Source organism: Sardina pilchardus, chromosome 5 (genome assembly GCF_963854185.1).
Source record: "Sardina pilchardus chromosome 5, fSarPil1.1, whole genome shotgun sequence".
Taxonomy (NCBI): domain Eukaryota; kingdom Metazoa; phylum Chordata; class Actinopteri; order Clupeiformes; family Clupeidae; genus Sardina; species Sardina pilchardus.
The window spans coordinates 11,234,338-11,262,073 of record NC_084998.1 but is presented as its reverse complement, the minus strand read 5'-3'; the positions used below and the strand labels follow the sequence as shown (position 1 = coordinate 11,262,073).

Genomic DNA, 27,736 nt, shown 5'->3' with positions numbered 1-27,736 from the left:
TCAGGGTGGAAAGAGATGTGGAAATAAGCAATGGCGTCAATTTCTTTTAAAAAGAGATGGGGGCAATAAACTAGATTAGAGATTAGATTAAATTGTATTGTCATTTAGCAGAGGACAGGTACAGAGCCAATGATATGCAGTTGACATCCAACCAGAAGTGCAAAGAAGCATTAATTATCAAGAGCAGGTTGAGTACAGTTGTGTGGAAAATAGAGATTAAAAATGTACAGTGTATAGTAAATACAGGTTTTCCAGATGGGATGCATACAGATATAAGTAAAGTATAGCCTACATGAAGAGTATAAATAAACATTCTATATAACTAATATATATGTATATACATACAATAACCATCAACTTGTATGTTTTGAATAAGCATATGCATTTGCAATTAGTCTATGAAGCACGCCACCTATGTTTAATGGTGTTGAGCCTAAACATCACCACCACTCACTACGACTCTGCAATATTGCAAATATTGCAGCACATAAGTAATGTTAAAATAGTGTCAACATCAACAAGCTGTGCTCTTTCATGTCATATGCATGTAATATCTGCGTGAGGGGTACTCCGCTAGCAAGTAATGTTATTATGTTGTTGTTATGAAAGCTTGTATGGAAGTCTATGGTCAACGATATTAGGAAGAGGTAAAAGAAGCTTTATAATGCATTGTACTTCAAGCGAGGGCTTATGTGTTAGCCTACCAGCATAATGCTTTATGAGTGCAGTCATGCATATGTTTAGATAGCTCTATACATATTTCTTGAATTTCCCCTTAGAGATCAATATAAAGTCTCTATATCTTATGAGGCCTTACTAATACTTTATAGTCATATATTAATGCTTTGTGGATACTGTGTTAAATAAGCTTCATAGTTCATTGTGATATTTCAAGCTATAAGGCTTATCCAACATCATCATAATGATGATCATCATATGAGTGCAGTCATAATTATGTATAAAAAGCTATACTTATGTCAATAATTATGAGGCTCATGAATACTTTATAACCCTTTTATGAATGTGTTTATAAAGCTATATGGATACTATGTTCAAAGAAAGTGTTACTTGTGTCTGTGTGATGTCACTTGCAGTCTAAACACATTCTGTATTGCTTTGAAAACATTCTCTTCACTTACAAGCAATTGAGAAAAAGTAATGTACCTGTGAAGTGATGACCTCAATGGCAGCCATGAAGCGGTCTGCGATGATGGACACGCCAAGAAACATGTACAGGAGGCAGCTGAAGTAGAGCAAAGCCCGTCCTGCTTGCTCGCCCGTACTTACTTCCTGTGGCATCCATACAGGCAGCAAGATGCCCGGTTTACATATTACCAGCTCAGTGCAGGAGCGCTTTGGAGGCACACTGCTGGCAATACTGCTGCTGCTGTTCCCCTGAGATGATAGAGAGATACTGAAGGAGGCTGACACATTCAGCCGACAGAGCAATAAAAGGTACAGAAATAAGAGAGAAGACATTGTGTCTTTGCAGGGAGAGGAGAACTGTTTGAAAAAAAAGGAAAAAGAGAAAACACGGAGAGAAGAGGCAAAAATGTAATCAAATACAATATTCAAAAGACTGGGATTGGAATTGTACTTTTACAGAGCATGCAGCCAAAATTGATCATATTCATCACATTTCTGATGGTACTCAACAAAGGTTAATTTGACAACATAACATTTAATAAAACAAAACAGTCACATTTTGATATGTTTTACATTAGTATATTTATTTATTTTTTAGAACCACGCTTCTGACATGGATGAGAGAAAAATGGGTTTGTGTTTGATTTGTTTTTTGGGAAGCAAGAAAATACAGACTAACAGGGTGGAAAAGGACTGCAGGGACATATAATATATTACAAAACCAATGTAGTCCTACCAGATTTACTTATTTGACTAAACAAGGTCAACCCTAGTCTATCAAAGCAACAAAGAAAACGTTATTAGCATATTATAGTTTAAATGTATTGATTGCATTGGGGACTCACTGAATTTAATGCATAAGACAGACAAAAGTGCTTTAAAGAGACATAAAAAATAAAAGTCTTTTATGTTAAAGCAATAACACCTAAAAAGGTAATGTTGGCTCTTTCTGCTTTGTACCACCATGGGTATATTTCAGACTTGTGGGTCTGAAACACTGGTGTTGAGTTTGCGTTAGATATTTTGCCCATCTAACCAGCTTGAGTTGTTGAGTAATACCAAATTATCCTGCTCTCCAACATAACATCGACACCTAACCAGCCTCTTTATCTCTAACTCCAACTGAATAGCCAGAAAACAGTCAGACAATTATCATCAATTGAAGATAGGGACATGATGTTGGGCCTAACTGCATGTGTGGTGAAATCATCCCTTGCCAATTATAGATCTGGCTTGATCAGCCCAAGAGGCCACAGCTCAGTTAAGGGTTAATACTTGTTTTCTATTATTCAGATCTGTCCTCCTCTCTGACCAGTACTTGACCTTCCAATAATACTGGTCATTCCTCTGTCCTTTTATTGAATTTGGTATTTTCACAGAAGTCTTTTTTGTGAACAGCTATATAGGTAGCAGTTGCCTAACCAAACCTCTGAGGTAAAAGGTTGAAACACTTTATTATTTGACTAACCAATTTCAGATAGAACATTTACCTATTGATCTTTTTGTTCATTAACAACAGACATTGTGACTATATATGATCATCTACAGAATTCACTGCATTCACAGTGAGTCACTCCATCAAATAATCTCAATATATATATCCTCTACAGCCTGCTGCAGGTCTTCTGGGCAACTGTGACAAACAAAAAGGCAGTATCACATTTCTGTCTCTTTGCCAGGCATGTCCTGTTACATGGGTCCTGTTCTAATGCGGCTGCAAGGAGATACAATGAGCAGCAATAGTGAGAGGCAAGCTTGGGGTTTAGTGCCACGGTTCAATATGGTGGCTAAAACAGGAAGGGGATTTTCTAGAGTGTTGTTTGCTGAACACAACTGTGTTGCTAAACTGGGACCGCAACACTGAGAGGTGTCATTTCTGGATGTTGTGTCCACAGTCCTCCTCCCTCCTTTCAAACTCTAGAAATCTGTAATGGACTACTGCTGAAGGAGATGATTGCAATGATTTCTTGTAGCCTACATTTCACCCAAGAGACAATGAGACCAACACGTAAGTTCCAACAACATGCAGTACGTCGAATGTCCACCAGGGTCCCAGAGGTTAGTCAATTGCCATAGTCGAAATGGATATCATTATCATCATCATCATCATCATCATAGTCGAAATGGATATCATCATCATCAACCATTATTTATTCAGCAGATATTGACTGAGCATTAAGCTCCTCTACAGTAATGCCCTGAGTTTACAATCAAAAGTCAAGCGAAAACAAGGTGCCGGACAGAGAAGTGTGACTCGCAGTGTAGCTACTCGTAACCCACGTCAGCCAAAGATTCCGGCGCAGAGTCCACTAATAAAGTTAGTTCTCCATACTACTCCTGAACTAGATCTATGACACAGTTTTTGTCTGCAAGATACTCTGGCAATGAGCAATGATGCACATTACTTTTACCCCAGACTTTGCAGGTAACCAATCAAATCAGTGTGATATCGAACTAAACTGATGACGACAGCGCTGCAACGTTCAAAGTCAGTAAACATTGGTCATAGTGTTATCCAACTGCAGTGAGATTTTCAAATGCATGCTTGGTGCGGTGCCGCCCCTAGTTGGCTCATTAGGCCTACATTATTCGTGGCCAGACCCTTAATCTGAAAGATTACCAGGGTTTAGATTTTCCAGGCTACAGACACATCAGCATGTGCCATCACTACACAGGGACAGAAGTCAGGCCCAGGCACTCTCTATCACCCCCTTATGTGATTGGTCCTGTGGTTGGCATATTTCAGCTACACACACCATGTCGAGTGGGTTTGTGTATTTCCCCAAGATGAACAACTTTCATATGTACACTGCATTAGCCACACCCACTGGAAGTGAGGTATTAGGGATTTTGTGCATTGTGACACATGATCAAATTTCACACACTTTTCCTAAACCTAGAGGTTCTCAACTCAAAGGTTCTTTTGGGGGCTAAAACACACCAAAGAACAAACCAAAATGCCAAGGTACACAGGCTTATGTTTACTGATTGTACACATATACACACATTATTATCTTTGCAATAAAAGGAGTGTTCATTCGAGTGCCCATGTTGCTCCATACGGTGTTTTCATGAACTGAGACCAGAGATAGGCATATGTTCCCATGATGTTTATTGAGCTTTTTAATCAAGAAGCTGATAGAAGCTCTAGCATATATTAGCTAAGTTAGGGAGCTAGCGATTTAGCTAGATACAGTAGCAACAACATGTACGTATACAATCAAATTCTACCTTGCATGTTTTTAACACTCACTACTTTGGATGTTCAATGTTCATGTTTCAATGGAAAAAAGCATGTCAGTGTGAACGCCCTCGGGCTTCAGTTCATGGTTAGTTTTGACCTGATCAAGTTTTCCTGTAGGATTTGATCAGTGGCAAGTGGGCAGTAGTGATAACTTTAAGAAGTGGACATGTTGGTTGGTATTTCAAACCACAAAATAGTTGGTGAGAATTTCACATCATAAACAGTTTGACTTCTACTTTGAAGCCTTCCTCATGACCAGTGTTGGGAAGGTTACTTTAGAAATGTAATGTGTTACAGTTACAAGTTACCCTGTTTAAAATGTAATAGTAGTGTAACTATTTGAATTACTTTTTCTGAGTAACGTAACTAATTACTTTTGATTACTTTTTGATTACTTTTCAGATTTTTTTATGATATATATAGTCCCCAAATCCATGCGAAGATTTCGGCCTTGGTCTACAGGCTGCCGAGCAGTTCTGTACAAGCGCACAAGGCAGCAAGGGCATTCAATACATGAATTAGCATCACATTTTTTTGTGAGGATAATATAATGATAATCATAACACGTTTACAGGCAGGCATGTAGGCCTACGCTGATGGCTCTGTAGACGTGATAGAGCCTATCAGAAGGTCCCGTATCAAACTATGGCTGTGGAGGGAAACAGTTCTTTTTACATACAATATTCTTTGCAAGGTTTTGCTGACAATATTGAGATGTAATTCAAATTGTAATTTTGAAAAATTTCAAAAGTACCTGTAATTGAATTACACATTTTTCTACAGTAACTGTAATATATTACTGTTACATTTATTTTGTAATTAAATTACGTAACTCAATTACATGTAATGCGTTACTCCCCAACACTGCTCATGACATTAACTCTCCAAAGTATTCATGGGTTTCATCAGGTCCATTTGCACAGGTGTATCAATCAAGCACCATGCAGTCTGCATTGATAATCAAGGTGCTTGATTGTATACACCTGTGGAAAGGGACCTGGTGAAACCCATGAATAGCTTTGCTGGCCACTCTCAGATGCAACCAAGAACACCACTGTTTAACCAAGATTCAACAGCCCTCCTAAAGGAATGGAACTTGTGAGGTAATGGATCACTTACAATCACAATCAACATGCTTGACTGATGGTTCAAAGTCTGATCTAAGGAAAACATCCTTCACCAGAGCTTCTTCTGTTGTTGGATGAGAGAACTAACAGAATCCAAGGGGTTATGGATTAATGGTGTCGAATATCTTTTTCTTTTATTGAACACAAGTTTAAGTGTCAAATCTATTACAGAAGGAAGTGGGGAACTGTCACTTTATAATTTGTTGCTCTTGTTTGTGTAACATTTCAAATACATTTTTGGAGACGAGGAAAATGGTCAGTGCCTGATGGAATTCTCACCTTGACCAAATAAAACACACAAATCATAAAGGCTTTCTCTCAAATAGCTGTTATTCACTTACCAAGTAGCCTAACCCTTATCAAATGTTCATGCTGTCTTGAAAATGTGCAATTACTGTAGGTGTGGCCTGCATGTCACTTATACACTGCAATGCTGTAAAAAAGGCAGATCTGATCAACTTGAACATATTTAGAGATAAGGACCACAGAGAGAGGAACTTCATGCAGTGATAATGTTCCCATGGTAACAAAGGTCATGTCCAATGTAACATGATGTCTTTCAGAAAGTGACCATCTATGCCACCCCCTTGTGGCTTGGTTCAAACACATTATCTTTTAAACATTGTAGCATACAGTATGTTTTTTTTGTCTCTAGAGATAACCCTAGCCTTTTTAATGTACCACAATTGTTGACACCCTTAGGGAAATGTAGGCTATGAACAAAATGGAACCAGAGCCTGTCTCATTTATATTCAACTTCCTGAAGTTAATCAGAGTGTCTGTGAACTGTCAAGCAGTAATCCATGACTTCCTGTTTCACTAAGTTGTGAAAATAAAATGACAGAGGTCAAATGCCCTTGTCATTCTTTAACATGGGAAAGACGAGAGAATTCACAATTCAAATAAAGGGAAATTGTTGACCTCCATTGACCGCCAAGTCAGAGAATGGCTATAAAAAAAAAGGTACTAAAAATAGGTAATGAAAAGGAGAGTGAATAGCCACAATCTCCAAAGAATCTTTTCAATGCAAACAGTCATCAAGTGGAGACTTTGCATCATTTGACATGTTTATGTGAACTTAGTAAGTGTTCTCCTCAGATGTTACTATTGACACTTTACATGCCTCCTAAACATTCAAAGCTTTTCTTGAAGAGTTGGGTGATTGAATCAGTTATGGAACTACACAATTGATACCTTCAACCTAACACAGCATGTACAGGGGCCAATACACCTTCTTGGCCCTGTCATCACAAAGGGTCTCAATGGCTCTACAACTGTTAAGGACTTGGCCTTATGTGATCATTTCTGTGTGTGCTCTGATAAGTCTATGTCTCCACACACACACACACACACACACACACACACACACACACACACACACACACACACACACACACACACACACACACACACACACACACACACACACACACACACACTCAGAACAGATCTATGAGGGTAAAAAAGAGAAAACCAGAAATGATCACACTTGTTCTCTCTTTAAGAAAGCACTTTCATAGTCCTCAAGTCAGCGGTAAGACTCGGTAGATAATAACTGGATAATTCTCATTAAAAATGGCATATGTTATGAATGACATTGTTCCATTAAAGTTCAAGACAGGCACAGAAAGCACAGTGGTAACAAAAGCCAGTGGTTCTAAAAAAAAGAGGGCAGGAGGACTAAAAGACGAATACACACATAAAGTACAAATTTCAAATCCACTATGAAATCCATTCTGCACAGAAAACTCAAATATGCAAAGCAAAGCAGTCCCCTCACAATTAGCATCTGAACTTCTGAATTTTTCTGCAGATACAAGTATGGGCTTGTCACATACCATGACGTTGGCTGCCTAGAAAGGTCGCACTTTTGGCACATACGCTGTTTCTCAAAGTCAAGAGGGCATCCTTGATAGAATGCTTTCTTGCGAGTCGGTGCTAGAGGAACAAGGCTACACACCTTACCCTCCCCAGCCGTCAAGATCACATGCAATGGAACAGCCTAGCGAGTGAGGAAGTGCACGTCAACCGTGCACGGTTCCATAATTACAATCCGTAGTTAATAATTATGTTAGTGGCAATGAAAGTTTGGCAACGCCTAGTCTGTTAAACCTGTACAAACTTCGCATTGGGCGAAATTACTCACAGATCAATTAATAACAAAAGTCTATCAAAGCACAACTATTCATACACACTGACATGCATTTATGATGAACATGCACCATAATTTGATATAAATGCCTGAGCAAATACTATGATGACATTACAAAAAACTTCAGAAATCGTATTTAGCCCACATACTGCTTCTTTGCATCTTCTTTCCATCTCCCTCTCTACATCTTTAAAAAAAAAAAAAAAAAAAAAATCACACCACTAGAGAATTTCTAATCGTCCATACGCGAAGGATTGTGGGTTATTTCTTCACGCCGAGAATCCATCGATGCATCCTCCAAAATTCTCAGAAATTCTCAGAACGAAGGACTCAGTATACTTGATAGAATTGTAAAGCATCCTTGACTTTGGAACAGTGCTTAACGGGATTTGATGACGTAACGTCCTTGAAAAAGTGGCTTTGAAGGACCCATCCTTGACTTTGAGAAACAGCAAACGATTCTCTAGAACTCTGTTTTTCTTCGTTTTTCTCAGTTTACATTCATACGCGAAACGAAAGTTGTCCTAAATCTCCACTTTTGCCAGAGTTTTTTAGAAAGAATCGTATTCAGAGGCGAAATCACCGTTTGTGTGTAAACCGAAGGCACAAACGAAGGGAAAAGTCTCTGTTTTTCAAGATACCCGTGTATGTGTGAACGGGGCCTTAGTCGGTTCATACTGTCAGGTTTTAGGCAGGAGGACTCACGCGCAAGACTCTTCCAGGCAAAGTTTAGAAAAGCACACTTTATTGTGACGTGCAAACGTACTTAATAACAGACAGGATGACCAGAGAAACCGACAAAGGACAGAGGAACAGGGAGTTGACATACACACAACAGTTAACAGAAAGACAGAGGACTGGACGACACCAACAAGACATTAGGTGGATTCGACTTCATGTGGCCACCTGCAGCCGTCTTAAGCTGACTGCATACAGTACGTGATTATTTCTGAGATTCTGATACGTTTTCAACCCTTACGTCATGTACAATTCCAGTTTGACAACGTATCAGAATCTCAGAAATAATCACGTATGCAGTTAGCTTAAGATGGCTGCAAGCGGCTACATGAAGTCCAATAATAATGGGGACAAGTGCTAGCAGAAATGGAGGGAAATTAACAAGACAGGAAGTGCAGATATAAAGGGATGGGCGGAGACAGAGACACATGCTTGACAGGTTAACACAGAGCACATCAATAACAGCAATTCCAATAGTAAAAATCCCATTAATTTTCTCCACTGAGAAAGAAATTATAATTATAAGAGCATGAACATCCCAGGCAGACTTGCCACAAGCTATGAAATGGTGAAGTAATGTATGCGCTATCACAGACAGTAATACTCAGCAATACTGACTGTGTAGGCCACTGCCTTTTTTTTTTTTTTTTTTAAATAATGACATTCCAAAGGTTTAACACTTTATGAACACCACATGAAATATAAAAATAAGTTCACGGCATAATACAAGTTTATGTGAGACTTTTATTTGTCATTGAACAGTTGCCTGTACAATAACATTTTTGCCCAACTTTTGGATCAATGTTGAAATAGTTACATAAAATGTCATGGTTTGTCAGACCTAAAAAAGTGGCAGACCTCATTCTCCTGAAGGAAATACTTTTGCTAGCCACAGTATAATTGGAAGCAAGAGAGAAAGAGAGTCTGAAACAGACATGATGGTAGACAGACAGCCAAGCCAGCTGGTGTCCATTACCATGGTCACTCCTCCTGACAATCCTGTCACCTTAGAAGGAGGTGCAGTCTCAACTTCTGCACTGGTACTGAGTTGAACAAGTTATGCAATATTCAACACAAGAAAGCAGCAGTGAGGGAGAAGCATTTACTCTCAAACCACACACCACACACACACACACACACACACACACACACACACACACGCACACACACACAGAGAGACAGACAGACAGACAGAGAAAGAGTGAAAGAGAGAGAGAGACAGACAGACACACACACACACACACACACACACACACACACACACAAGCTTCAGGCATTGTTACTCTGTTACTAAATGGTTACTCTTCAGAGACTTACTCTGGTGTGAGAACAGCTAGAATTTCCTGCACTTATAAAAAGTACCAATTAAGTGGTGTGTTTCCACAGTTCTCTAATGGCTTAATGGGATATTCCGCCATTTTTGGAAATAAGCTAATTTTCCACCTCCCCTCGAGCAAAACAATTGATATTGATCTTTTTCCCGTTCATGCAGCCATTCTGTCTGGCGATACAACTTTTAGCTTCAGCCTAGCATAGATCATTGAAACGGATTAGACCAGTAGCATCTCGCCTGCTAGCATCATGTTTAAAAGTGACTAAGATTTCCGGTAATTTTCTCATTTAAAACGTCTCTTCTCAAGTTAGAAAGTGCAATAAGACCAACTGAAAATGAAACCTGCCGTTTTTCTAAGCTGATTGAACTACACTGTCATCTAGCGTAATAATCAAGGCAACTTGCAAACTACTGGCACTACTACTGCTTGTTGTCTATGGGGACTATTTTCAGATGATGCTGCGTGATATCACTGCGCCCATGGTACGTTTACAAGTTGCCTTGATTATTATGAGTGTTGTTTTGCTCAAGGGGAAAATTAGCTTATTTCCAAAAATGGCGGAAAGCATTATACTACAGAAAGCATTTCACTGGGCCTGTTAAGCTGACACCCTCCTTCATGGATGTTTCGTTAAATTATACCCACACAATCAGCCATGGTATGGTGCCCCTGATCCACTCATCTTCACACTTTCTTTGCCAACAAATACCGACAAATTCTTTGGTCATTCCTCTTCATCGCTGTGGCCGTTTTATGATTCGATCAGCAACATAACCAGACAAACTGCAGGCCCCTGCAGCGGGCACTGACAAATGGCAACAAACTCTTCAGTGGCCGTTTATGGTCTGCAACATATACAAACAAGATGCAAACCCTTGATGAGGGCACCAGCAAATTATTTGATTATTCCTCTTCGTTGCTGTGGCAGTTTATGATCCGATCAACATAACCAGACCGACCACAAGCCCTTGATGCGGGCACCCACAAATACCTACCAATTCTTCTGTTATTCCTCTTTGTTGCTAGCCTGGTAAATCCAGACCCTGGAATCTTTCAGATTAAGGGTCTGGCCATGAATAATGTAATGGCCCAACTCGAGGGGAGGCACCAAGCATGCATTATAAAATCTCATTGCATGCAACTGGATTACGGTACGACCAATGTTTACCAACTTTGAACAATGCAGCATTGTCATCATAAATTTAGTTTGCCTTTGGCTTGGTTGATTGGTTACCCGCAATGGTTGGGGTAAACGTAAACGTAATGCATCATTGCTCGTTGCCAGAGTATCTTGCAGACACAATTCAAATTGTGTTATCACGAGAACTCATGGATTTCCAGGGTACTTTGTTGCTGTGGCCGTTTATGATCCAATCAGCAACATATCTACATGCCAAGCAATATTATACATTATTCAGTCATTCCTCTTCGTTGAATTTAATGAATTGAATGTGGATAGCATCCATGGCCTTTAGCTCTCTCCAGCTGATCTTCCTCTCCTCAACAGGAAGCCACTTCATCCATTGTCCTTGCTTTGCTTGAGACATTACTGTTGAACGTCTAGTTTGCTGTTCTTGTACATGAACAAAGCTGGTCACCATTTGTCCCTTCTCCTGTACTGTGCTTTCCAACTTGTACCAAGCCACGCACTTCCACCTGTCCAACAATATCCAAATGTTGCAGTGTGCCTTGAGCATGCTTCACTGCTTCCCTTGGATTCCACGTAACTGCTTTCAGAGTGTCCACGACATCGTTGTTGCTAGCTACATGTAACTAGCAAGCTAGTAAACACACATTCACAGGAAAGCTGCTAGTCACTAATGAATGCCTCCCATCAGCTGCACACCTGGCTGCAACTCCTGCTTTTCACTAAGGCTGGGATTATACTTGCCGTTAGACCAAGCGTAAGCGTATGCGCCCGTGTGCGACCTGCTGTGTCCTGTGTACAGACTCGCTGCAGCATTACGCACCTTACTGGAGGTCTTCACCAGGGGGAGACTAGTAGCCTAATGTCAGATGTGGATGTGGCCATGTGCCATTGTTTACTCTCATGATTGCCCCCAGCTTTGATGTCGATAATGCATCTTGCAGTCACTTTGTTTTGGCAATGATCGCCCCCTACTTTCTTGTCAGTATTGCATCTCGCGGACGCGTCGTGTTCACTTGCGACGACGTGCACGACCGACGCACCAAACGACCGCAAAATACGCGAGGCAGCCATGATGCGTACACGAACGCGTTGTCTACAGCAAGTCTAAACGTGCCTTAATACAATCTCGGCCTATCCCTGGCCTCTGCTGAGAACCTCTGCCAGCCAACTCCACTCCACACCAGCCTGAGCCATGACACATAAGCAAGCATCATGGCAGGCAGACGCGACAACACTCAGGCCCAGTCCAACCTCTATGACTGGAAAACCGCTACACGATTCTGATGGATGATGAGGAGACCTTGTGACAACCCTCCTCTGCCCTCGCTGAAACCCTCATAGAGGCCTGCCCCCCCCCCCCACCCCCCGCGATGGACATAGGAAAACGTAAAGGAAAAATATCTAGGAGTCTCGTTACCGAAGAGTGTCAAGAGATGGTCCAGACTTAAACAGTATAGGCCTATCTACAAAGTTTCTACGTATTAAACAATGTTTTAACCATTTAACCAATATCAATCGGTTTAAATTCTGATAGTTGCTTTACAGTAAAATAGTTCATGAACATCCCTAAACAGAGATAGCTTTATAGAGATTAGAGTAATTTGAGAAAGCTATGGTTTATCATAGGCACTAAAAGGAATGCAGTGTGCTGTGGGGGAGATGGGATGTTTCAGAGTAGGCTTACCTTACTGGACACACACGATGGGGTAATGTTTCTAGTCTGAGTGTCAGGATGCTTTACCATTGGATTACTGCCTTTACAGTCCAGGAGTAATGATGGACAGGCAGTGTGTTGACTTTGGGGAAATGACATTGAGAAATGACCACACCGAGAAGTGTACGCGGCATTGTCAGGGTCTGCCCATATATATTATTACAACGATGCTTGTGGCTTCCTCATTTGGCACAGCACGTGCATATAGTGTGGGAGGTCATCAAATGACAAGATTTGTCACTGAAGCATAGTTTGCTATTTAAACTTGCTATAAAATTACCTATGAATTGGTTATACAACTGAGTGCTTAAAACATTCCTTACCTACAAAGCAATTCAAGTGACCATGCATGTCATAGCAATGAAACTGTTGTCCAAACAACCTTATGTGAACTGATGATATGCCAAATGGATTTGTTTTTAGCTTAATATTTCTTTCTTGAATTAAACAATGATTCAAACTAAAATCTCTCTGGCACCATTATGTTTCCAGACTTTCCTGTTTTGTTTCCAGACAACATCTTTAAGCATTCTCAAAGGATTTCCCCTTGCTTATTGGAAGGCAGTTGGACTGAATAAAAACATGTCTTTACATAAAGGATTGATCATTTCAAGCAAGCATATGTAACAGTGGCAAGGAGCACACTAACTACACAACTACACAATACTCAAGACTATGGGCTTGAGTTTGGCAGCGATATCATCAGCGGTGTATAGTGAGAAGCAAGGCGGGGACTCTGAAATGAGCAAGACCTCTCTAGTGAGGTGAAATTGAACAAACCAATCACACGCAACCAGTGTTCAATTCTGATCTATCTATCTATCTATATTTTATTAATTAACTTCGCCCCGACTCTTCCCACTTTGTGCGTCTGACTTCACTCCACCACAGTGTGCACAATACACTATACACCGGGTTAGGTATGTGATCGGTCTCAATATTGCATGCAGACAAAATTAAATTCCTTCCAAAGAACAAGTGCTTTCCTCAGCTGGATCAATTTAAGTCAAGATAAACAACAGCTTCCTTTCTTCATCGTGTTCTACCATTAACATTATTATGTTTATATTTTTGGTTAAGGCACTTAGTTGCAGTTTCTCAGGTACACTTTGCTATGATGTCATTAGTAAAATTATTAGGAGGATGTAGCGTGTGTGGTGTTCAATTGTACTGCCTTGTATTATTAAAGCTTATGTAGGCTATCCCATTTACATCAAAGAGGGCAAACTAAAGTAAGTTGCCTTCAGAAACTTCTTCTCAAAAGTCAGTTTCCATGCCTGTAGTATCACTGAAGTTTATCAGGAACTGGTATGAGATGTAGTCCTCAAGCCAATACCCTGAGGCCAAAATGACCCCTTCCTGTTTTCTGCTACAAAATATATCCCTATAGGATTGGTTATGGCATTTTTTTTTCAACACCTCAGTGCAGGACAACCCCCTACAGAAATAAAGCATATAGCCACCTGAGACTGTTTTAGACGTGAATGAGGCCATAAGGGATATCTTGATTACATTCATGAATCAATGAAGGCATTCGGCGATCTCACACAAAGCTTTCAAGTGAATGTTGAATATGCCTAATGCAAATCTTAAAACATACAGAGGAGCCAAATAACATTTTCTTAACCATTTTAAGTAAATAATAATGATAATAATAAAACAAAGATTGGCCAAAACAAGGCCATTTCCTCTGGACCTAAAATTCAATTTTTGAGTGGCATCAAATCTATGAAAATAATAGGCCTATTACTGACAATAGCCCAACTCAATCCTGATTTCATTGAACATTTTTGTCTACAAAAGTCTAAACCCAACTAATTTACATTCACAAGTTAGTAGCATTATTTGCTTTACCTGCAAAACAGCAGGCTAGATAATGCATTTAGATCCAATGCCAAACGGATGCTCTTCAGGTAATTTTCTACAGGGTGAACATACTAATTCAAGAAATTAAATGACGACCAATGAGGTCCCCTGAACCTGGGAAAACATGTTCCATCTACCAGAGTTCATCATGAGGGGGAAACAAGATGGAAATCAACATAGAATGATGGGCATGAATGACATGCACTCTGCATTAGATGCGTTGTCTGCATTGTTGAATGATGTCTCATGAGACCATGAGACATCATTCAGGCCTAGGTTTTGAAGGCTTACATCAGCTTGAGCCCCTATATTCAGATTCAAGACAGTTCAAGTTCTTTACATTTTCGTATGGAAATAAAACAGCAAATTAGAACGAGGAGTGTAAGCCAACAACACAGTTTCAGTTGGTATGGAAAGGCATGAGGCTACAGTTACAACAGCCCACATCTAAAGTTACGTCCCGTGTCATCATTGCTATGGAGCAGTCCCAATGTTTTTTTTTTTCTTTTCGTGTCTGATAATGTTGATAAATCTCTTACCTTTAACATTTAAGCCAGTGCAGGAGTCTTTGTTCATACATTGGTTTAGTGAACCAAGTGAAGATCACCCTAAAGAATCCGGACTGAAGAGGAGAATAGACTATTTGACAGGTGTGATCAGAGGACAGACGATTAACTGCGCAGCGGCGGAAACTTGAACAATGATTGGTGCATCAATGTAGGTCTGCCGTGAGCTGCACATGTATCACTAGTAGGCTGATAGACCGTAGGCTTAGGCTACATTTGAAGTTGGTTAGTTATGAATATACAATCATTGAACTGCAAGTTAACGACAAGTTAAGACGTCTTGCTTCACTGTTTTTCTGAAAAGAATTAGGCTGTAGAAGAAGGCTAGCAGACATGAGCCCGCCAGTTGTAGCCTTTTGACAGGTGAATTCAGCAGACGGTTTTTGTGTTATCCTACAGCCAACAATCTGGATATAAACCTAGAGAAGGGTAGAGTAGGCCTAGTGCAAGTGAAATGGCTAGTAGGCTATAGCCTACGTTTGATAAAAAAAAAAATGCTTACCTAATGTAATTCTCCCGCAATTAAATTCTCTCGCAGCTGTGTCTTATTTTATATTCGTCAGCGACACAATTCTAACTCGAGTTCATATTAAGTTCCTGAAACCTGAGCACGTCTGTCTCAGTCCGCATGTGCAACCTTCTAAAGTGATGAATGGGAAGTCTGCGATGAATCGTTTGAAATGAGCAAATCCCTGAAAGCTAGGCTCATCATAGGCTTGGAAATGCAGTAGCCTAAGACACAGTAGAACCGGGAAGAATAGGCTACTCGACTTCAAATGCCACTCCGAAACACTGCACAGGCAGCAACATTCTCACAAGTAGCAAAAAACTCTATGGCCGATGAGAGTAGGCCTAGTATAATTCTTCCAACAAACATAGAAGTTTCCACCATGTTAACTAATTACAACGATTTGTTTGGTAAATGGCCTAGCTTGGGATACTAACATGCAAATGTCAAAGTTTTTTTCCAATTTCGTGTAGGTGTTAGACCTAATTAATGTGTAGATCCGAACAGCAGGCCTAGCTGTGACGTGCATGCAGTCACCGGACATCGCCATCAAATTAAGGGATATTTCAGAACTATTAACGTGGACAGCTCCCCGCAGCGCAAGCGTGTTCATGTTACGAGTTTGGGGAACAGTCCGAAACAAACGAACAGGTGGGCGAATAGTGAATAGTGAGATATCGATGGCTTTGAATAGAAGTAGCCAATTCAACTTCAGTCGCCAAAGTAGGCTACAGATGCTGAAGGGCCTACTGTAGACTTGCTTTTTAAAATAGTAGGCTACTTACAGTATCAAAGTAGACTACAATTTGAAATTGCTTAAGATGTCTAAAAAAACGATTGGGTAGCTTAGCCTACAACTGCTACAGAGAAATGGGTCGTCTCTCAACTTCTGTAACACCTGTTGTATGCAAAAAGCGTCAAACATTTGACAAGTGAGGAGTGAGATGTTGTGGCAAGAAGACTCTTTCGCTTGAGTGTGCTGGCACCGCTGCTCCACACGAGGGCACCCTCAATTTGGTTATCCAGGATATTTAATCGGCGACGCTTCCTGGTTCACTGCAAAAGTAGACTTGCTAACGTAGATTTCTCGCTGTTTGTCCCAGACGTTTGGTGTCGTTTCGCCAGTGAAAATCTTACCGTTATCGGTGGCATTGGTGAGGACTAACGGTAGACTGTTGTTGTAGCCTATGTACCGGGAAAATACATTCAGCACTTTGGATAGTGTCTGTCAATACCTGTGCTTTTCGTGGATGTGTAAGTCGCTAGTGTGTAGTTAGCTGACAACAACCAAGCTAACGTTAGCCAGGGTGACATGTTAAATTCATATTAGGTTCTTGCTCATTGTTCTGGTTATATCTGTTATCAGTAACCAACAAGCAAAATATAGCTTAGTGAAGTAAGAGTTTAGAGTACAATTTTGAAAATGAGTGAAGAAGACAAAGATACGGGGGAGTTACCCACCAGTGATATGGAAAGTAGGAATTTGGTTACACCACTTGAACAAGAGAGCATGTTTGATGAGGATGAGGAGAGCGATAATGTGGAAACATCTGATCCGAGAGACAGTGCCGCAAGCCCCGAAGAACTCAACGACGATGAATCGTTTGGCGATAATGAGAATGTGTCGAAAAAGTGCACATACAGTGGGTGCACGGAGACCACTACGCAGGTGGCTAAAGCAAGAAAGCCTTGGATGTGCAAGAAACACCGTAACAAAATGTACAAAGACAAGTACAAGAAAAAGAAGAGTGATCAGGCAATGTCATCAGGAAAATTAGACGTAAGTAGCACCTTGACATTGTCTGCGCAGAGACCTTTAATGCACATTAGGTCTGCTCTGTTTTCACTTTCTGTTTCAGCGGATCAGATTTGAACTCATTCGCAGTGTAGGCCTACCTGTTTGTAAACAGTGACGTTAGGCTGCATCGACAATTTCCGTCTCGGTGATGGCCTACACAAGGGACAAACCTAACTGCCTTGGTTGTTTATTTCAGGAGAGCGGAGAGGACAGACCTGTATCTGTCACGAAACAGCGTCTCGGGACGATGGGTGACCGTCCGGCCAGACCATCACTCATCGAACAGGTTTTGAATCAGAAAAGATTGGTGAGCAAGAGATGTGCTTGATTTCCCTGTCTTTAACTTTCCTTAAGACCAACTGATGGAAAACTGAAACTCTGCTAGGGCTGTTAGCTTAGACAGTGTTAGAGTGTCAGTGTTACATTTATTTGGAATGTTAAGGCAGATTTGATCATATTTCACATGATCACCCTTGAAACTTAACAATATCAGCAGGTCAACCACATGATCAAGGACCCTGTGAGCAGAATGCACATTTCACCATTTTTTAATGTGTGTGTGTGTGTGTGTGTGTGTGTGTGTGTGTGTGTATGTATGTATGTGTGTGTGTATGTGGGTGTGTGTGGTTGATATTTTCTAGTCTCTGCTTCGGAGCCCGGAGGTCATCAGTTTTCTCCAGCAGCAGCAGAGGCTCCTGACTTCCCAGGCACATACCAAAACACAGTTGGACTATTGACCGTGATGGCAGGGCCGTGGTCTGTGGTATGTCTCCACTCCTGCTTCCCCCATGTCCCTCATAAATCTTCACAATCGATCTTCTCAAGAGGCCACAGAGGGAGTCCTGTTGATAACACTCTTTGTTTAACCGAGAGTGAGTGGAATACCTAGGACTGCCATCTATGTCACATTGACATGGCATTATCATTTGAGGGTATCGGGGGTGTACTGCACAATGTGTAGTTTGTATTATCCTGTGTAAAGCAACCTGTGTGAAGACTGTTATGTAGTTTCTCTCTTCTTTTTTTTTTTAAACTGTCCTTTTAACCGCATCATGAAGCTGCATATTTATCATGCAACAGTGGGTATCATTATAGTTTGATTTTATGAAACAAAGAAAACAGAGCCATCTGTGTGATTTTGAAGTGAAATATATATTAAAAAGGGAGTCTTTATTATACAATGGGTTTTTCTAGGAATGTGTGCCTATAGGTTCTCCTGGCATTACTGGTGTGCACTGCAAGGGTGGCTCTCATCTCATTCTGGCCTATTGATTATTGGTTGTCATACTGCGCCAGTACATTGGCCAGAGGTGCTAGGTGTCAAACCCTAAACTTTTTTTTAAATATCTGTAATTAATTTGAAATACATTTTGTTATATTACATGTTACGTGTTGTACTAGGTTTACTGAAATCATGTTGTGGTGTGATCTGTTATAGACATATGCTCTGTATGGTTTTGCTGTTAAATGTGGGCATGAGCTTGGGGGGAAAACAAATGGAAAGCTGTTTCATGAATGTCTGTGGTTGGCATCATTCACTGGTAGCAACCTTTTTTATTTGCTCCTGATGGCAGCACCATAATGATGATAAGCTCATGAGATTGCAAATGAATAAAACATGAACGTGAGTGTCATTGAGATTGAGTACATCTGATGCTTACTTACTGGTACAGTATATAGACTGCATTGTGTTGGTATCTGACTAGCTGCTCCAGTCTTCCCTTTAAAGTGTTGACCTTACATGGAGAGTGGATAGAATTTCATTGGCTCAGTATAGTCAGACTTGACAGGTGGGGTGCTGAGGCAGTTAGCCAGTCCTCTTTTTTTCCCAGTATAAGGCAGCAGGTAAAAAGAAACATTGCTTTTACAATCAAAACACTTGCTTCAAAAAGATAGAAACTCAGTTGAAGAAATTAACTTTATATATTAAAAACAATCCAGCAAAACATATACATGAAATGTTACACAGGTTGCAGTTCAGTAACCAACACAAGCACCATCTACGTAACAGAATACCAGGAGTTTTAGTACCTATGTAATGATCCCATACATCTCCAGGCTCTTGGAGTGTTCATTGACTGCATTGCACATACAGAAATTTCAAGCCAGAAGTAAAAATTCTTTAAAAAATAAAACAAAGCTTTTCAAAAGCTATTCTACAACTGTTTTGGAATATCAGCCAGTTAAACATTTGCTGTCTCACAACTGAAATGAACATGAATTGGACTTTGACAGTGAAGTGGTCACAGACCTAAATTTAGTGCATTTTCCTTATTTGAGAGGAACAGTATTTCAGTCTCGGAGAGCAATACAGTTCTGAAATACGATGCTTCAAATACTCTTTGATGTAGAATACCTAGATTGTGTCCACCACAAATACCCACACTACATGCTCCACTCCAGACAGGGTAATGTGCTTGCTATAAAAACAACACAATGCCGATGGCTTCTCAGCCTCCCTGCACTTTTGCTTGTCACGACACGGAGGAGATCGGATTGTGCGGGGAGCCCATTTGGGTCAGGACCTTATCCAACCACTGCAAAGGCCCATGAAGGTGGATTTCGATCCAGCAAGGGGTGCTGGTGACATCCTGCCGGTGGTACTCTGCACCCCAACCCTAGGAAACGACAGAAGATATCCAACTGACTCATGGAACAACAACTAAACAGCCGACATCAAAGCTAATATGATTGACAGAATATGGTAATAAATCAGTGGTTTACGCAAAGAGTATAACCGTGGCCGAAGAATAGCTACAGATATGTATCCAGCACATTTAAAGACCGTAGAAAACATGCACACTGGAACGTTAGGTCTGACAAATCGCATTTAGACCACTGTAATTAGATAGTAAGGACCATTACTGCTGTAGTGTTTTGGCAGTTGAGCCTTCCGGCAGCAGGCCAAAAATCAGTACAGCATGCCCAGTAAGCACAGCTACACACACTGACATGTCTTTCAGAACTCCTCCCAAAGAAACAAAAACTGCACACACGGCCCAATTCTCGATCAGATGACCTCTAACAATATAACAGTGACCACTTTCAGATATCACTGGGCACAACATTTGATGTTTGTCTCCATTACCTTGACGAAGCTCATGCGAATGGTGCACATCTTGGTCAGCTCGTAGACCACCTCAAAGCCGTGGTTGACAGACTGGGAGAGCAACTGGGCAAACAGCTGGTTGTTGAAGATCTTCAGGCTGCAGCCGCTGGGGATCTTACAGACAGTCGTCGCATGGAAACCGTGCTGGTAGTTGCAGTTCCGACTCTGCACAAAGATGCTGCTGTCACTCAAGCATTCCGCATACACCTCTCCACCCACATAGTAAAGATGGACGCCTAAAGGTAAAACAAAGGGAACAATCAGAATGTAAAGAATGGAACTACAAACGTTAATAAGTATAGACAACTTTCTACAGTCCCTAACAATCAGTGTTGGGTAGGTTACTTTAGAAATGTAATGTGTTACAGTTACAAATTACCCTGTCTAAATTGTAATAGTAGTGTAACTATTTGAATTACATTTTCTGAGTAACGTAACTAATTACTTTTGATTACTTTTTGATTACTTTTCCGATTTTTTTATGATATATATAGTCCCCAAATCCATGCGAAGATTTCGGCCTTGGTCTACAGGCTGCCGAGCAGTTCTATACAAGCGCACAAGGCAGCAAGGGCATTCAATACATGAATTAGCATCACATTTTTTGTGAGGATAATATAATGATAATCATAACACGTTTACAGGCAGGCATGTAGGCCTACGCTGATGGCGCTGTAGACGTGATAGAGCATATCAGAAGGTCCCGTATCAAACTATGGCTGTGGAGGGAAACAGTTCTTTTTACATACAATATTCTTTGCCAGGTTTTGCTGACAATATTGAGATGTAATTCAAATTGTAATTTTGAAAAATTTCAAAAGTACCTGTAATTGAATTACACATTTTTCTACAGTAACTGTAATATATTACTGTTACATTTATTTTGTAATTAAATTACGTAACTCAATTACATGTAATGCGTTACTCCCCAACACTGCTAACAATACAGTATATCTTGTTGAAATGGCAGATGAAAAGTCATGTTTTGCCTGAGGGGCAGGACTTGGTTTAAATCGAAGTGACATACTGTACAATACAATTACAGTATGTAGGCTACAGAAGATTTCATAACATTCATTTTCAATAAATAAATCACTATCAAGAAAAAAACAGATAACACAGCTAGTCAACAGGAATGCTGAAATGCCATCATGTTGAAGTACAGCTTTGAGGTTTTACAAGTCTGAAGGGAAAAAAAATAAATCTGGTCCTAATATTTCAAAGTGGCTTGAGCAGATTTATGACCACAACCGCAAAACAGGGAGAAAAAAAAATGCATCGAGCTCTCTGTAGCAGAGTGGAAATGAGACGGTAAATCTAGTAGATGTCTTTAATCAATTTATTATTTACAAACCTCACTTTGCTTTTTCATCGCTTGCCAAGCGGAAACCTTAATGGCACCCATTCTCCGTGAGCACGGTCCGTCTGGCTTATGTCACTATCCCTGGCTTTGTTCCGCGGAGAGGGGCTCAAGCTTGCGGACGAAAATGCAAACTTGGCTTCCCTCCTGCCAAAGCCCCCCACCCCCCCGCAGGCTGGGCGATTCTCACTGTCACTGCCGTCTCCCGTGGCAACGTTTTATCTCTACCCAGCCCTGGCACAGGGGCCAAGATCTAACACCGCGAGAAAAGCCAACATTTGGATAGTCTGGAGTTCCTCAGTCTAACGGGGCTCCTTAAATGTGGCGTCGACAGGCCAGTGCGGACTGGCGCCACACAAAGCGTGACAGACAACTGTTTCTTTTTTCCCCTTCCCCTTTCCTTTCTCTGTACCCTATTTGCAATAATAATGAGGTGAAAAAAAAAGCATATTCTAGAATCCAAGGACTCAGATAATGAGTGCAAGAATATTTTCCATCTGTGTCAATTTATTTATTCCTTTTGAAGTAGCCCTCCCCCCCCCTTCCCCCCAAAAAACAGAGCTAAACAACATTCACAAGGTCAACTTGAGCAGACGCACCTTTGCCTATGTGCCGGCGCGTGTGCTCTATCGTGGAGTTGCGGTTGACGTTGGAGAGCAGGCCGAGGCAGAAGCGGTTCTTGTTGTTGGACGGGTCGGTGAAGCCGTCCACCAGGATGCTGCGGGACGAGGCGTGGAAGGTCTCGCCCACGCGGTTGTTCAGCTCGTAGTAGGCCACGGAGCACCAGTACTCAGGCTCCTCGTAGCACACAGGCCGCATGTCTGCGAGGTCAGAGTTCACAAGTCAGACATACAGTACAGTAGGCTGTGTCTTCTGCCAGTACACTGCCAGCGTGCACTGAGCACTTACTTTCGTTGTGCCCACTTTTTGATGGTTAGTATTGTCCCAATATCTGCACTATACTTAAAGATAGATAGATAGTAATGCAATTTTTATTGACTTTTTAACACAATACAAAAAAAAAGATAGATAGATAGATAGATAGATAGACAGATAGATACTTTATCAATCCCCAAGGGGAAATTCAAAACTAAGTGTTTGAAGTGTGCAAGTAGCGGTTTGAGATACAGCCATGGTATTACTCACCGAATACTAGTAAAAACAGCAGTCAAACACTCTTAAAACGTTAAGAATTGAGAGTGAACATCAAATCTAACATCATACAATTCATCAAAGAGTCTGCTAGCATGTATAAATAGCATGGATAAATCAGGAAACAGGATCACTGGCTGCAGTTCCATAAGCAAAAAATAAAGAGTGGAGAAACAGAGTCCTACCTCTGTGTGGGGCAGAGAAGACAAGCTTGCAGGGATTATTGGAATCAGCCGGTTTCACATCCTCCGGAATGATAGTCTCCATCATGGAGTAGGGAGGAGGCGGAGTCTCTGCTGTTTGGGTGGTACAGAGATATTTAAAATAAGAGACCGAGCGAAGGAATTAAACATCATACATAGACATGTAAAGGTGATGATGAGCAAGTTTCTGGGAAAGGAATGATGGAGGGATGAGGAATGTTTCTAGGAAACCACACAACTGTTTCCGTGAGTTCTGGTTTGATGATCATGACAATATCATGACGCTCTCCAGACACAAAAGGTTGCCCAAATCAACAGGAATGTACCAGAGGAGCAATACTCAGGAACACTGCCCAGCAACATAGCTCAAAAAGTTGGCTTATGTATGTGTGTGTCACATCACTTTGGCAACAATAACTGCAACAATATGACTAAGAAGCATCACCAATCTTCTGACACAGCTACACACATGCACTTGACTCAATGAACTTAGCATGTCATGCTTATAAATGATCTGTTCACAATGACAAGGACATTAAAACTACAGTACTACGTGGTTATATAAAAGTTATTTCAATTAATCATGTTAAATTGTTGTCACATGTAGAGGTTGGACACTTGAAGGAGAGGCTTACCAGTGATGTGGTAGGGGCTCCCAGGGTCGGTGGCACTGCTGGGAGAGTCCGGATAGCTGGCGGCATTGGGCGACTGTGTGAGCGACCCAGAGGGGGAGGAGAAGGCGTTGCATGGCATTGTGGGAAAGGACTCGGGGTAGGTGGCGTTCTGGGGCATGAGGGGCTCGTTGTGAATGGAGGCGTTGCGGAACTTGGCCAGTAAGCTGTGCTGCGGGTTGAACTCGCTGTGTCGGGGCACGAGCACTGGTGGCAAGACTGGTAGGGAACACAAAACAGGGTATTGCTCGGAGGTACGAGAGGGAGGGCGTTATGTACCCTCTAAGAGCCATATTTTCCTCAAGGAGTTACAGTAGCATGAGCTTCATGCCAGTGATACCAGATCACAACATAGCAACACATGTCCTCCATATGCAATATGATGCAATGCTAATTGTGTCTATATTTTGTGCTTTATTTTCAAATGTAACTCGTGAACATCAACATTTTAGAAATAGGATGTCCATTTCATAGGTCACATTTTCTATACGTCAAGGCATTGGAGTGAGTGGGCAGAAATATTCCTCCAGTAATACACACGGGGCATCTCAAAGATCTTGGGGTGTCCAAGAGTAGCTATAGAGTAGCGATATTACCTGGTGTTTCAACACGTCGATAGTGGTACGGGTTGATGCAGATGTCCTTCTGCTTGGAGCCGAAGGCGAACTCGCAGCAGTCCAAGGCCTTCAGCTCGTGGTGAGACTGCAGGTCTGGCCAACGCCACACCCGGCAATAGATGACGTGAGGAAGGCCCTTCCGGTGCGACACCTGAAGCCTTCCGTCCAGCGAGCGCGGAATGGTCACACATTTCGTGGGCTGACCCGGGCAGCTCAACGCTCTCTCCAGCTCCTCCATGGCTCCTTTCTTCTTCTTGAGTTTCTTGACCAGGGAGTCCACGGCCTTCTCGGCCCACTTCTCCTCCTCGTCGCCCTGCTTCCAGCCCAGGAGGCGCTTCACAGCCGGGCTGGTGAAGGAGAAAAGTGAGGTGATGGATGTGGTGGAGTGCATGGTTGTGGTTGTGGTTGTGCAGTCTGTCCACAGGGGACACAGTCAAAATGACAGGAAGGCCAGAGGAGTGTTTGAACTCTGCAGCAAAAGTGGCCTGTTCCAGGGATCCACAAAACAGCAGGTGAGAGATGAATGAGACAATCCAGCAGGGAACTATTCTTTTTCCCAGGAAATATCTGGTGAAAAAAAATCATAAATATTTTTTTTAGAAAACTGATGGTTAATTTAATTACTTAGTCAATTCAATTAACATTAAAACATGATCAGACAGTTTGGATTTGCATGACTCTATGGGAGATAAGCAAGACCAGGACAAGATTTTTACTCATCCCTCTTCGCTTGGAGTGTCTCCAATAATAACATTTAAAACACTACTATGTGCATGCCATAACCTTATCACAAGTAAAGAAATTGTGTCTTTAAGTTCTGCCCCTCATTCATTAATGACTTGATAACTAATTCAAATATATTGAGCAGATTTTTTTCTCACTTTAAAAAAAAAAAAAAAAAAGATATAAATAACTACAGACACGGACAGCTCCAGCGCTGACCGCATGCCCTCTTGACATCTAAACTCCTGTATGAGACTATGCCTTAAATAACGTTTTGAAATCATTTTTACCCAAACCAGCTGAGCAAAACGTGACAGTTATTTAGTCGTGAGTTGCGTGACTCGTGAAATCTTCGTTATTTCCAAGCGCTGGTTCTGACAGTATGTAGCCTACAAAGCAAGCCTGTTCGTGGCAATGAGTCTAATAAACAGAAACAAATAATAAAGATATAAAATAGTCTTGTACCATCCTACAACAGCCGGACAGTAGCCTCAATGTATTCTGTTGGTAAGAGGAGGGCGTGTAAGTTCAGTGCGACATGAGTACTTTTGTTCCATTCTTGTTTTCGTCTTTATGAAACTGGCGTCACCAAGTCTACGAGCCGAGATAGGCATAATCACCTAATGCTGTATCATAAGGCTGCCTTGAAACAAGCTCTTGCATTGTGAAGGTTTACTTTAAGATTTTGTTATGACTGTTCATGCTCAACGTCAAAGTAAAATGCTATAAGATGACTATACAGGTAGGCTATAATTCCCAACGTTACGTTCTGAGACTGAACCGCGCATCATTGACAAACTTCTGCAGTCACGCGCTTTAAGCTTCTACAAGATAACCCCAAGTCCTTCAAGTTTTGGAATAAAAGTAGCGAAATAAGTTAGGATATAAGTCACGTGACACCTACATTACCAGACAAATAGTCATATGGCCACTTGCTCAGGGTATTACAGTAGCATTAAAACTACCTTAACAATACAAAAATATGTTTTCATTTCTTCCTCTAAATAACTGATCTGGATGAAGTAAATTGAAATGTCAGTTTACGTCTTACCTCACGTTTCTCCAACTTGACAGTCTCCACTTTCAGTATCCCTATGTCTGCCCAGAGGTGTACCGCGTATGTTTGCAGGGAGACGGAGACGCTCCAGTCGCATAAACCGGCGTCAGCCAGACGGGAGCCTCTCCGCCTTTGTGCGGAATTCATCCGCTGCCCTGGAACGTTCCCAGAATGGCAGACGCGGTGTGATAGTTTAAGCGTGCGTCAATTCTTGTTCAATATCCATACACAAATAGCCAGGTCCAGTGACTTCTTTACAAAAAGGCAGCGTTAGTCTTGTAAATGGTCTTATTCACCTTCTATCACACGAGTTCTAAATAATAATGAAAAATACACCTGCTTAGTTCAATTGTTTGAGCTGTCATAATAAAAAGTTGTGCACACTCTAAAAACTAGGCTATTCTCAACAACGCAAAAATGTAACCACCACCAACCAACTTGTTTGGCTATTTCAGGTGCCTGAGGGGGGAAAACGGTCTACGCTGGACGGATCACAAGTGACATTACATTGGTGCTTCCAGTTAAAGAAGTGGCTATTCTTAACAGCTATTAAAAGGGGAAATCAGGTGTATAATGGACATTTATCTAAATCCGCAACTTTCTTCGGTGCAGTTTCAGCGCTGAACAACCAGCAAGGACTTCACAGTCCTTTTCCATTTAACCACACTCAATTTGACCCCGTCATTGGCTTTGGCGACGAGCCAGAAAGCATCGATCGTTCAATTTCTAGTTCCATTCATTGCGGAGGGATACAGTTTGATTGTATGTGCGCCGAGTGGTCCAGTTAATGACGCAAGCCTGAATGGCGACAGAAAGTCTAGGAGTTTGACATTTTCACAGTTTACAGCTACACCGAGGGGACCTAACAATACAATAATGTGAGCAAACATTTGTGATGTGACGTGTCATCTCATTGTTGGATTAGAGTTATAAATTGATTCGTTTGCACAAAAGTGGAAGTAAAAAAGATTCCTGTGCGGTATAATACTATCCCACATTTGTAAACGAAAAACTGGTCTGCATTTTTTTTTTTTTTTAGATACCTGTGTAGTTTTAGGTTTCATCATTTCAGAAACAACCCCCAGATGAATGGAATGCCAGCAGTCTAACATTACACAAACAAGTGCATAAACTGCAATTTCAAACCGGTCAGAGACAGAAAGGGAGGGGGTGTGGAGGGATAGCTTCCTCAGACAGACTGACTGGAGAGGAGGACGGAGCAAACAGGATGTACTCCCCACGGTACGCAGCAGTCCACAAAGTGATCTACATTAACAGGCCCTTAATCTTTGCCAGACCTCAAACTGGCCTAATAGAAGTTAACAGGGAGATTTAATTTGGACTCAAGAACAAGAACTGTAACTGTACTTCAAGAGATGAACTTCCCTTAGTATTCCAAAAGTTGCATCACATATTTCACGGTCACTAACATGCCCATTTTCTTAAAAAAATCTTTTTTTTAAGTAAAGATATAATTTATTTTTTAATATGTATAGTGATT

At 41.2% G+C, this 27,736-nt stretch overlaps 3 protein-coding genes across 5 annotated transcripts in view; 1 reads left to right on the top strand and 2 right to left on the bottom strand.

Annotated features, from left to right (window-relative positions):
- The window catches only part of LOC134080159 (sodium/calcium exchanger 3-like), a 28,252-nt gene extending 13,080 nt beyond the window's left edge, over nt 1-15,172 (bottom strand). For 2 of the 3 annotated variants that reach the window (XM_062536434.1, XM_062536436.1), the window contains exons 1-2: nt 15,011-15,172; nt 1,165-1,503 (exon numbers count right to left, since the gene is read on the bottom strand). In XM_062536434.1, coding sequence (XP_062392418.1) covers nt 1,165-1,503; nt 15,011-15,019 — 348 coding nt within the window. In that variant the 5' untranslated portion in view covers nt 15,020-15,172. Of the gene's footprint in view, nt 1-1,164; nt 1,504-7,355; nt 7,490-15,010 lie in introns of those variants that run through there. The other variant, XM_062536435.1, reaches the window with a different exon arrangement.
- A 1,426-nt stretch (nt 15,173-16,598) lies between these two features.
- Nucleotides 16,599-18,977, top strand: rfxap (regulatory factor X-associated protein). Its single transcript, XM_062536433.1, has 3 exons — nt 16,599-17,325; nt 17,540-17,650; nt 17,985-18,977. Exons 1-3 carry the CDS (start codon nt 16,969-16,971, stop codon nt 18,078-18,080), a joined length of 564 nt encoding a protein of 187 aa, XP_062392417.1. The 5' UTR covers nt 16,599-16,968; the 3' UTR covers nt 18,081-18,977.
- A 266-nt stretch (nt 18,978-19,243) lies between these two features.
- On the bottom strand, nt 19,244-26,343 carry smad9 (SMAD family member 9). The gene is made up of 7 exons (XM_062536432.1): nt 26,230-26,343; nt 24,435-25,022; nt 23,803-24,057; nt 23,150-23,260; nt 22,412-22,633; nt 20,432-20,688; nt 19,244-19,961 (listed from the first exon to the last, which is right to left on the bottom strand). The coding sequence occupies exons 2-7, from the start codon at nt 24,844-24,846 to the stop codon at nt 19,818-19,820; spliced, it is 1,401 nt and encodes a 466-aa protein (XP_062392416.1). The 5' UTR covers nt 24,847-25,022; nt 26,230-26,343; the 3' UTR covers nt 19,244-19,817.
- Nucleotides 26,344-27,736: the final 1,393 nt, after the last annotated feature.

What these genes read in the sequence shown, in the direction of transcription:
- rfxap (XM_062536433.1), top strand. Translation starts at nt 16,969, where the DNA reads ATGAGTGAAGAAGACAAAGATACGGGGGAGTTACCCACCAGTGATATG. An exon ending in TGTCATCAGGAAAATTAGAC is followed by an intron (nt 17,326 to 17,539) that starts GTAAGTAGCACC and finishes TGTTTATTTCAG; the next exon opens with GAGAGCGGAGAGGACAGACC. An exon ending in TTTTGAATCAGAAAAGATTG is followed by an intron (nt 17,651 to 17,984) that starts GTGAGCAAGAGA and finishes GATATTTTCTAG; the next exon opens with TCTCTGCTTCGGAGCCCGGA.
- smad9 (XM_062536432.1), bottom strand. Translation starts at nt 24,846, where the DNA reads ATGCACTCCACCACATCCATCACCTCACTTTTCTCCTTCACCAGCCCG. An exon ending in GCGCCGGCACATAGGCAAAG is followed by an intron (nt 20,689 to 22,411) that starts GTGCGTCTGCTC and finishes TTTTACCTTTAG; the next exon opens with GCGTCCATCTTTACTATGTG. An exon ending in TTCGCATGAGCTTCGTCAAG is followed by an intron (nt 19,962 to 20,431) that starts GTAATGGAGACA and finishes GTCGTTTCCTAG; the next exon opens with GGTTGGGGTGCAGAGTACCA.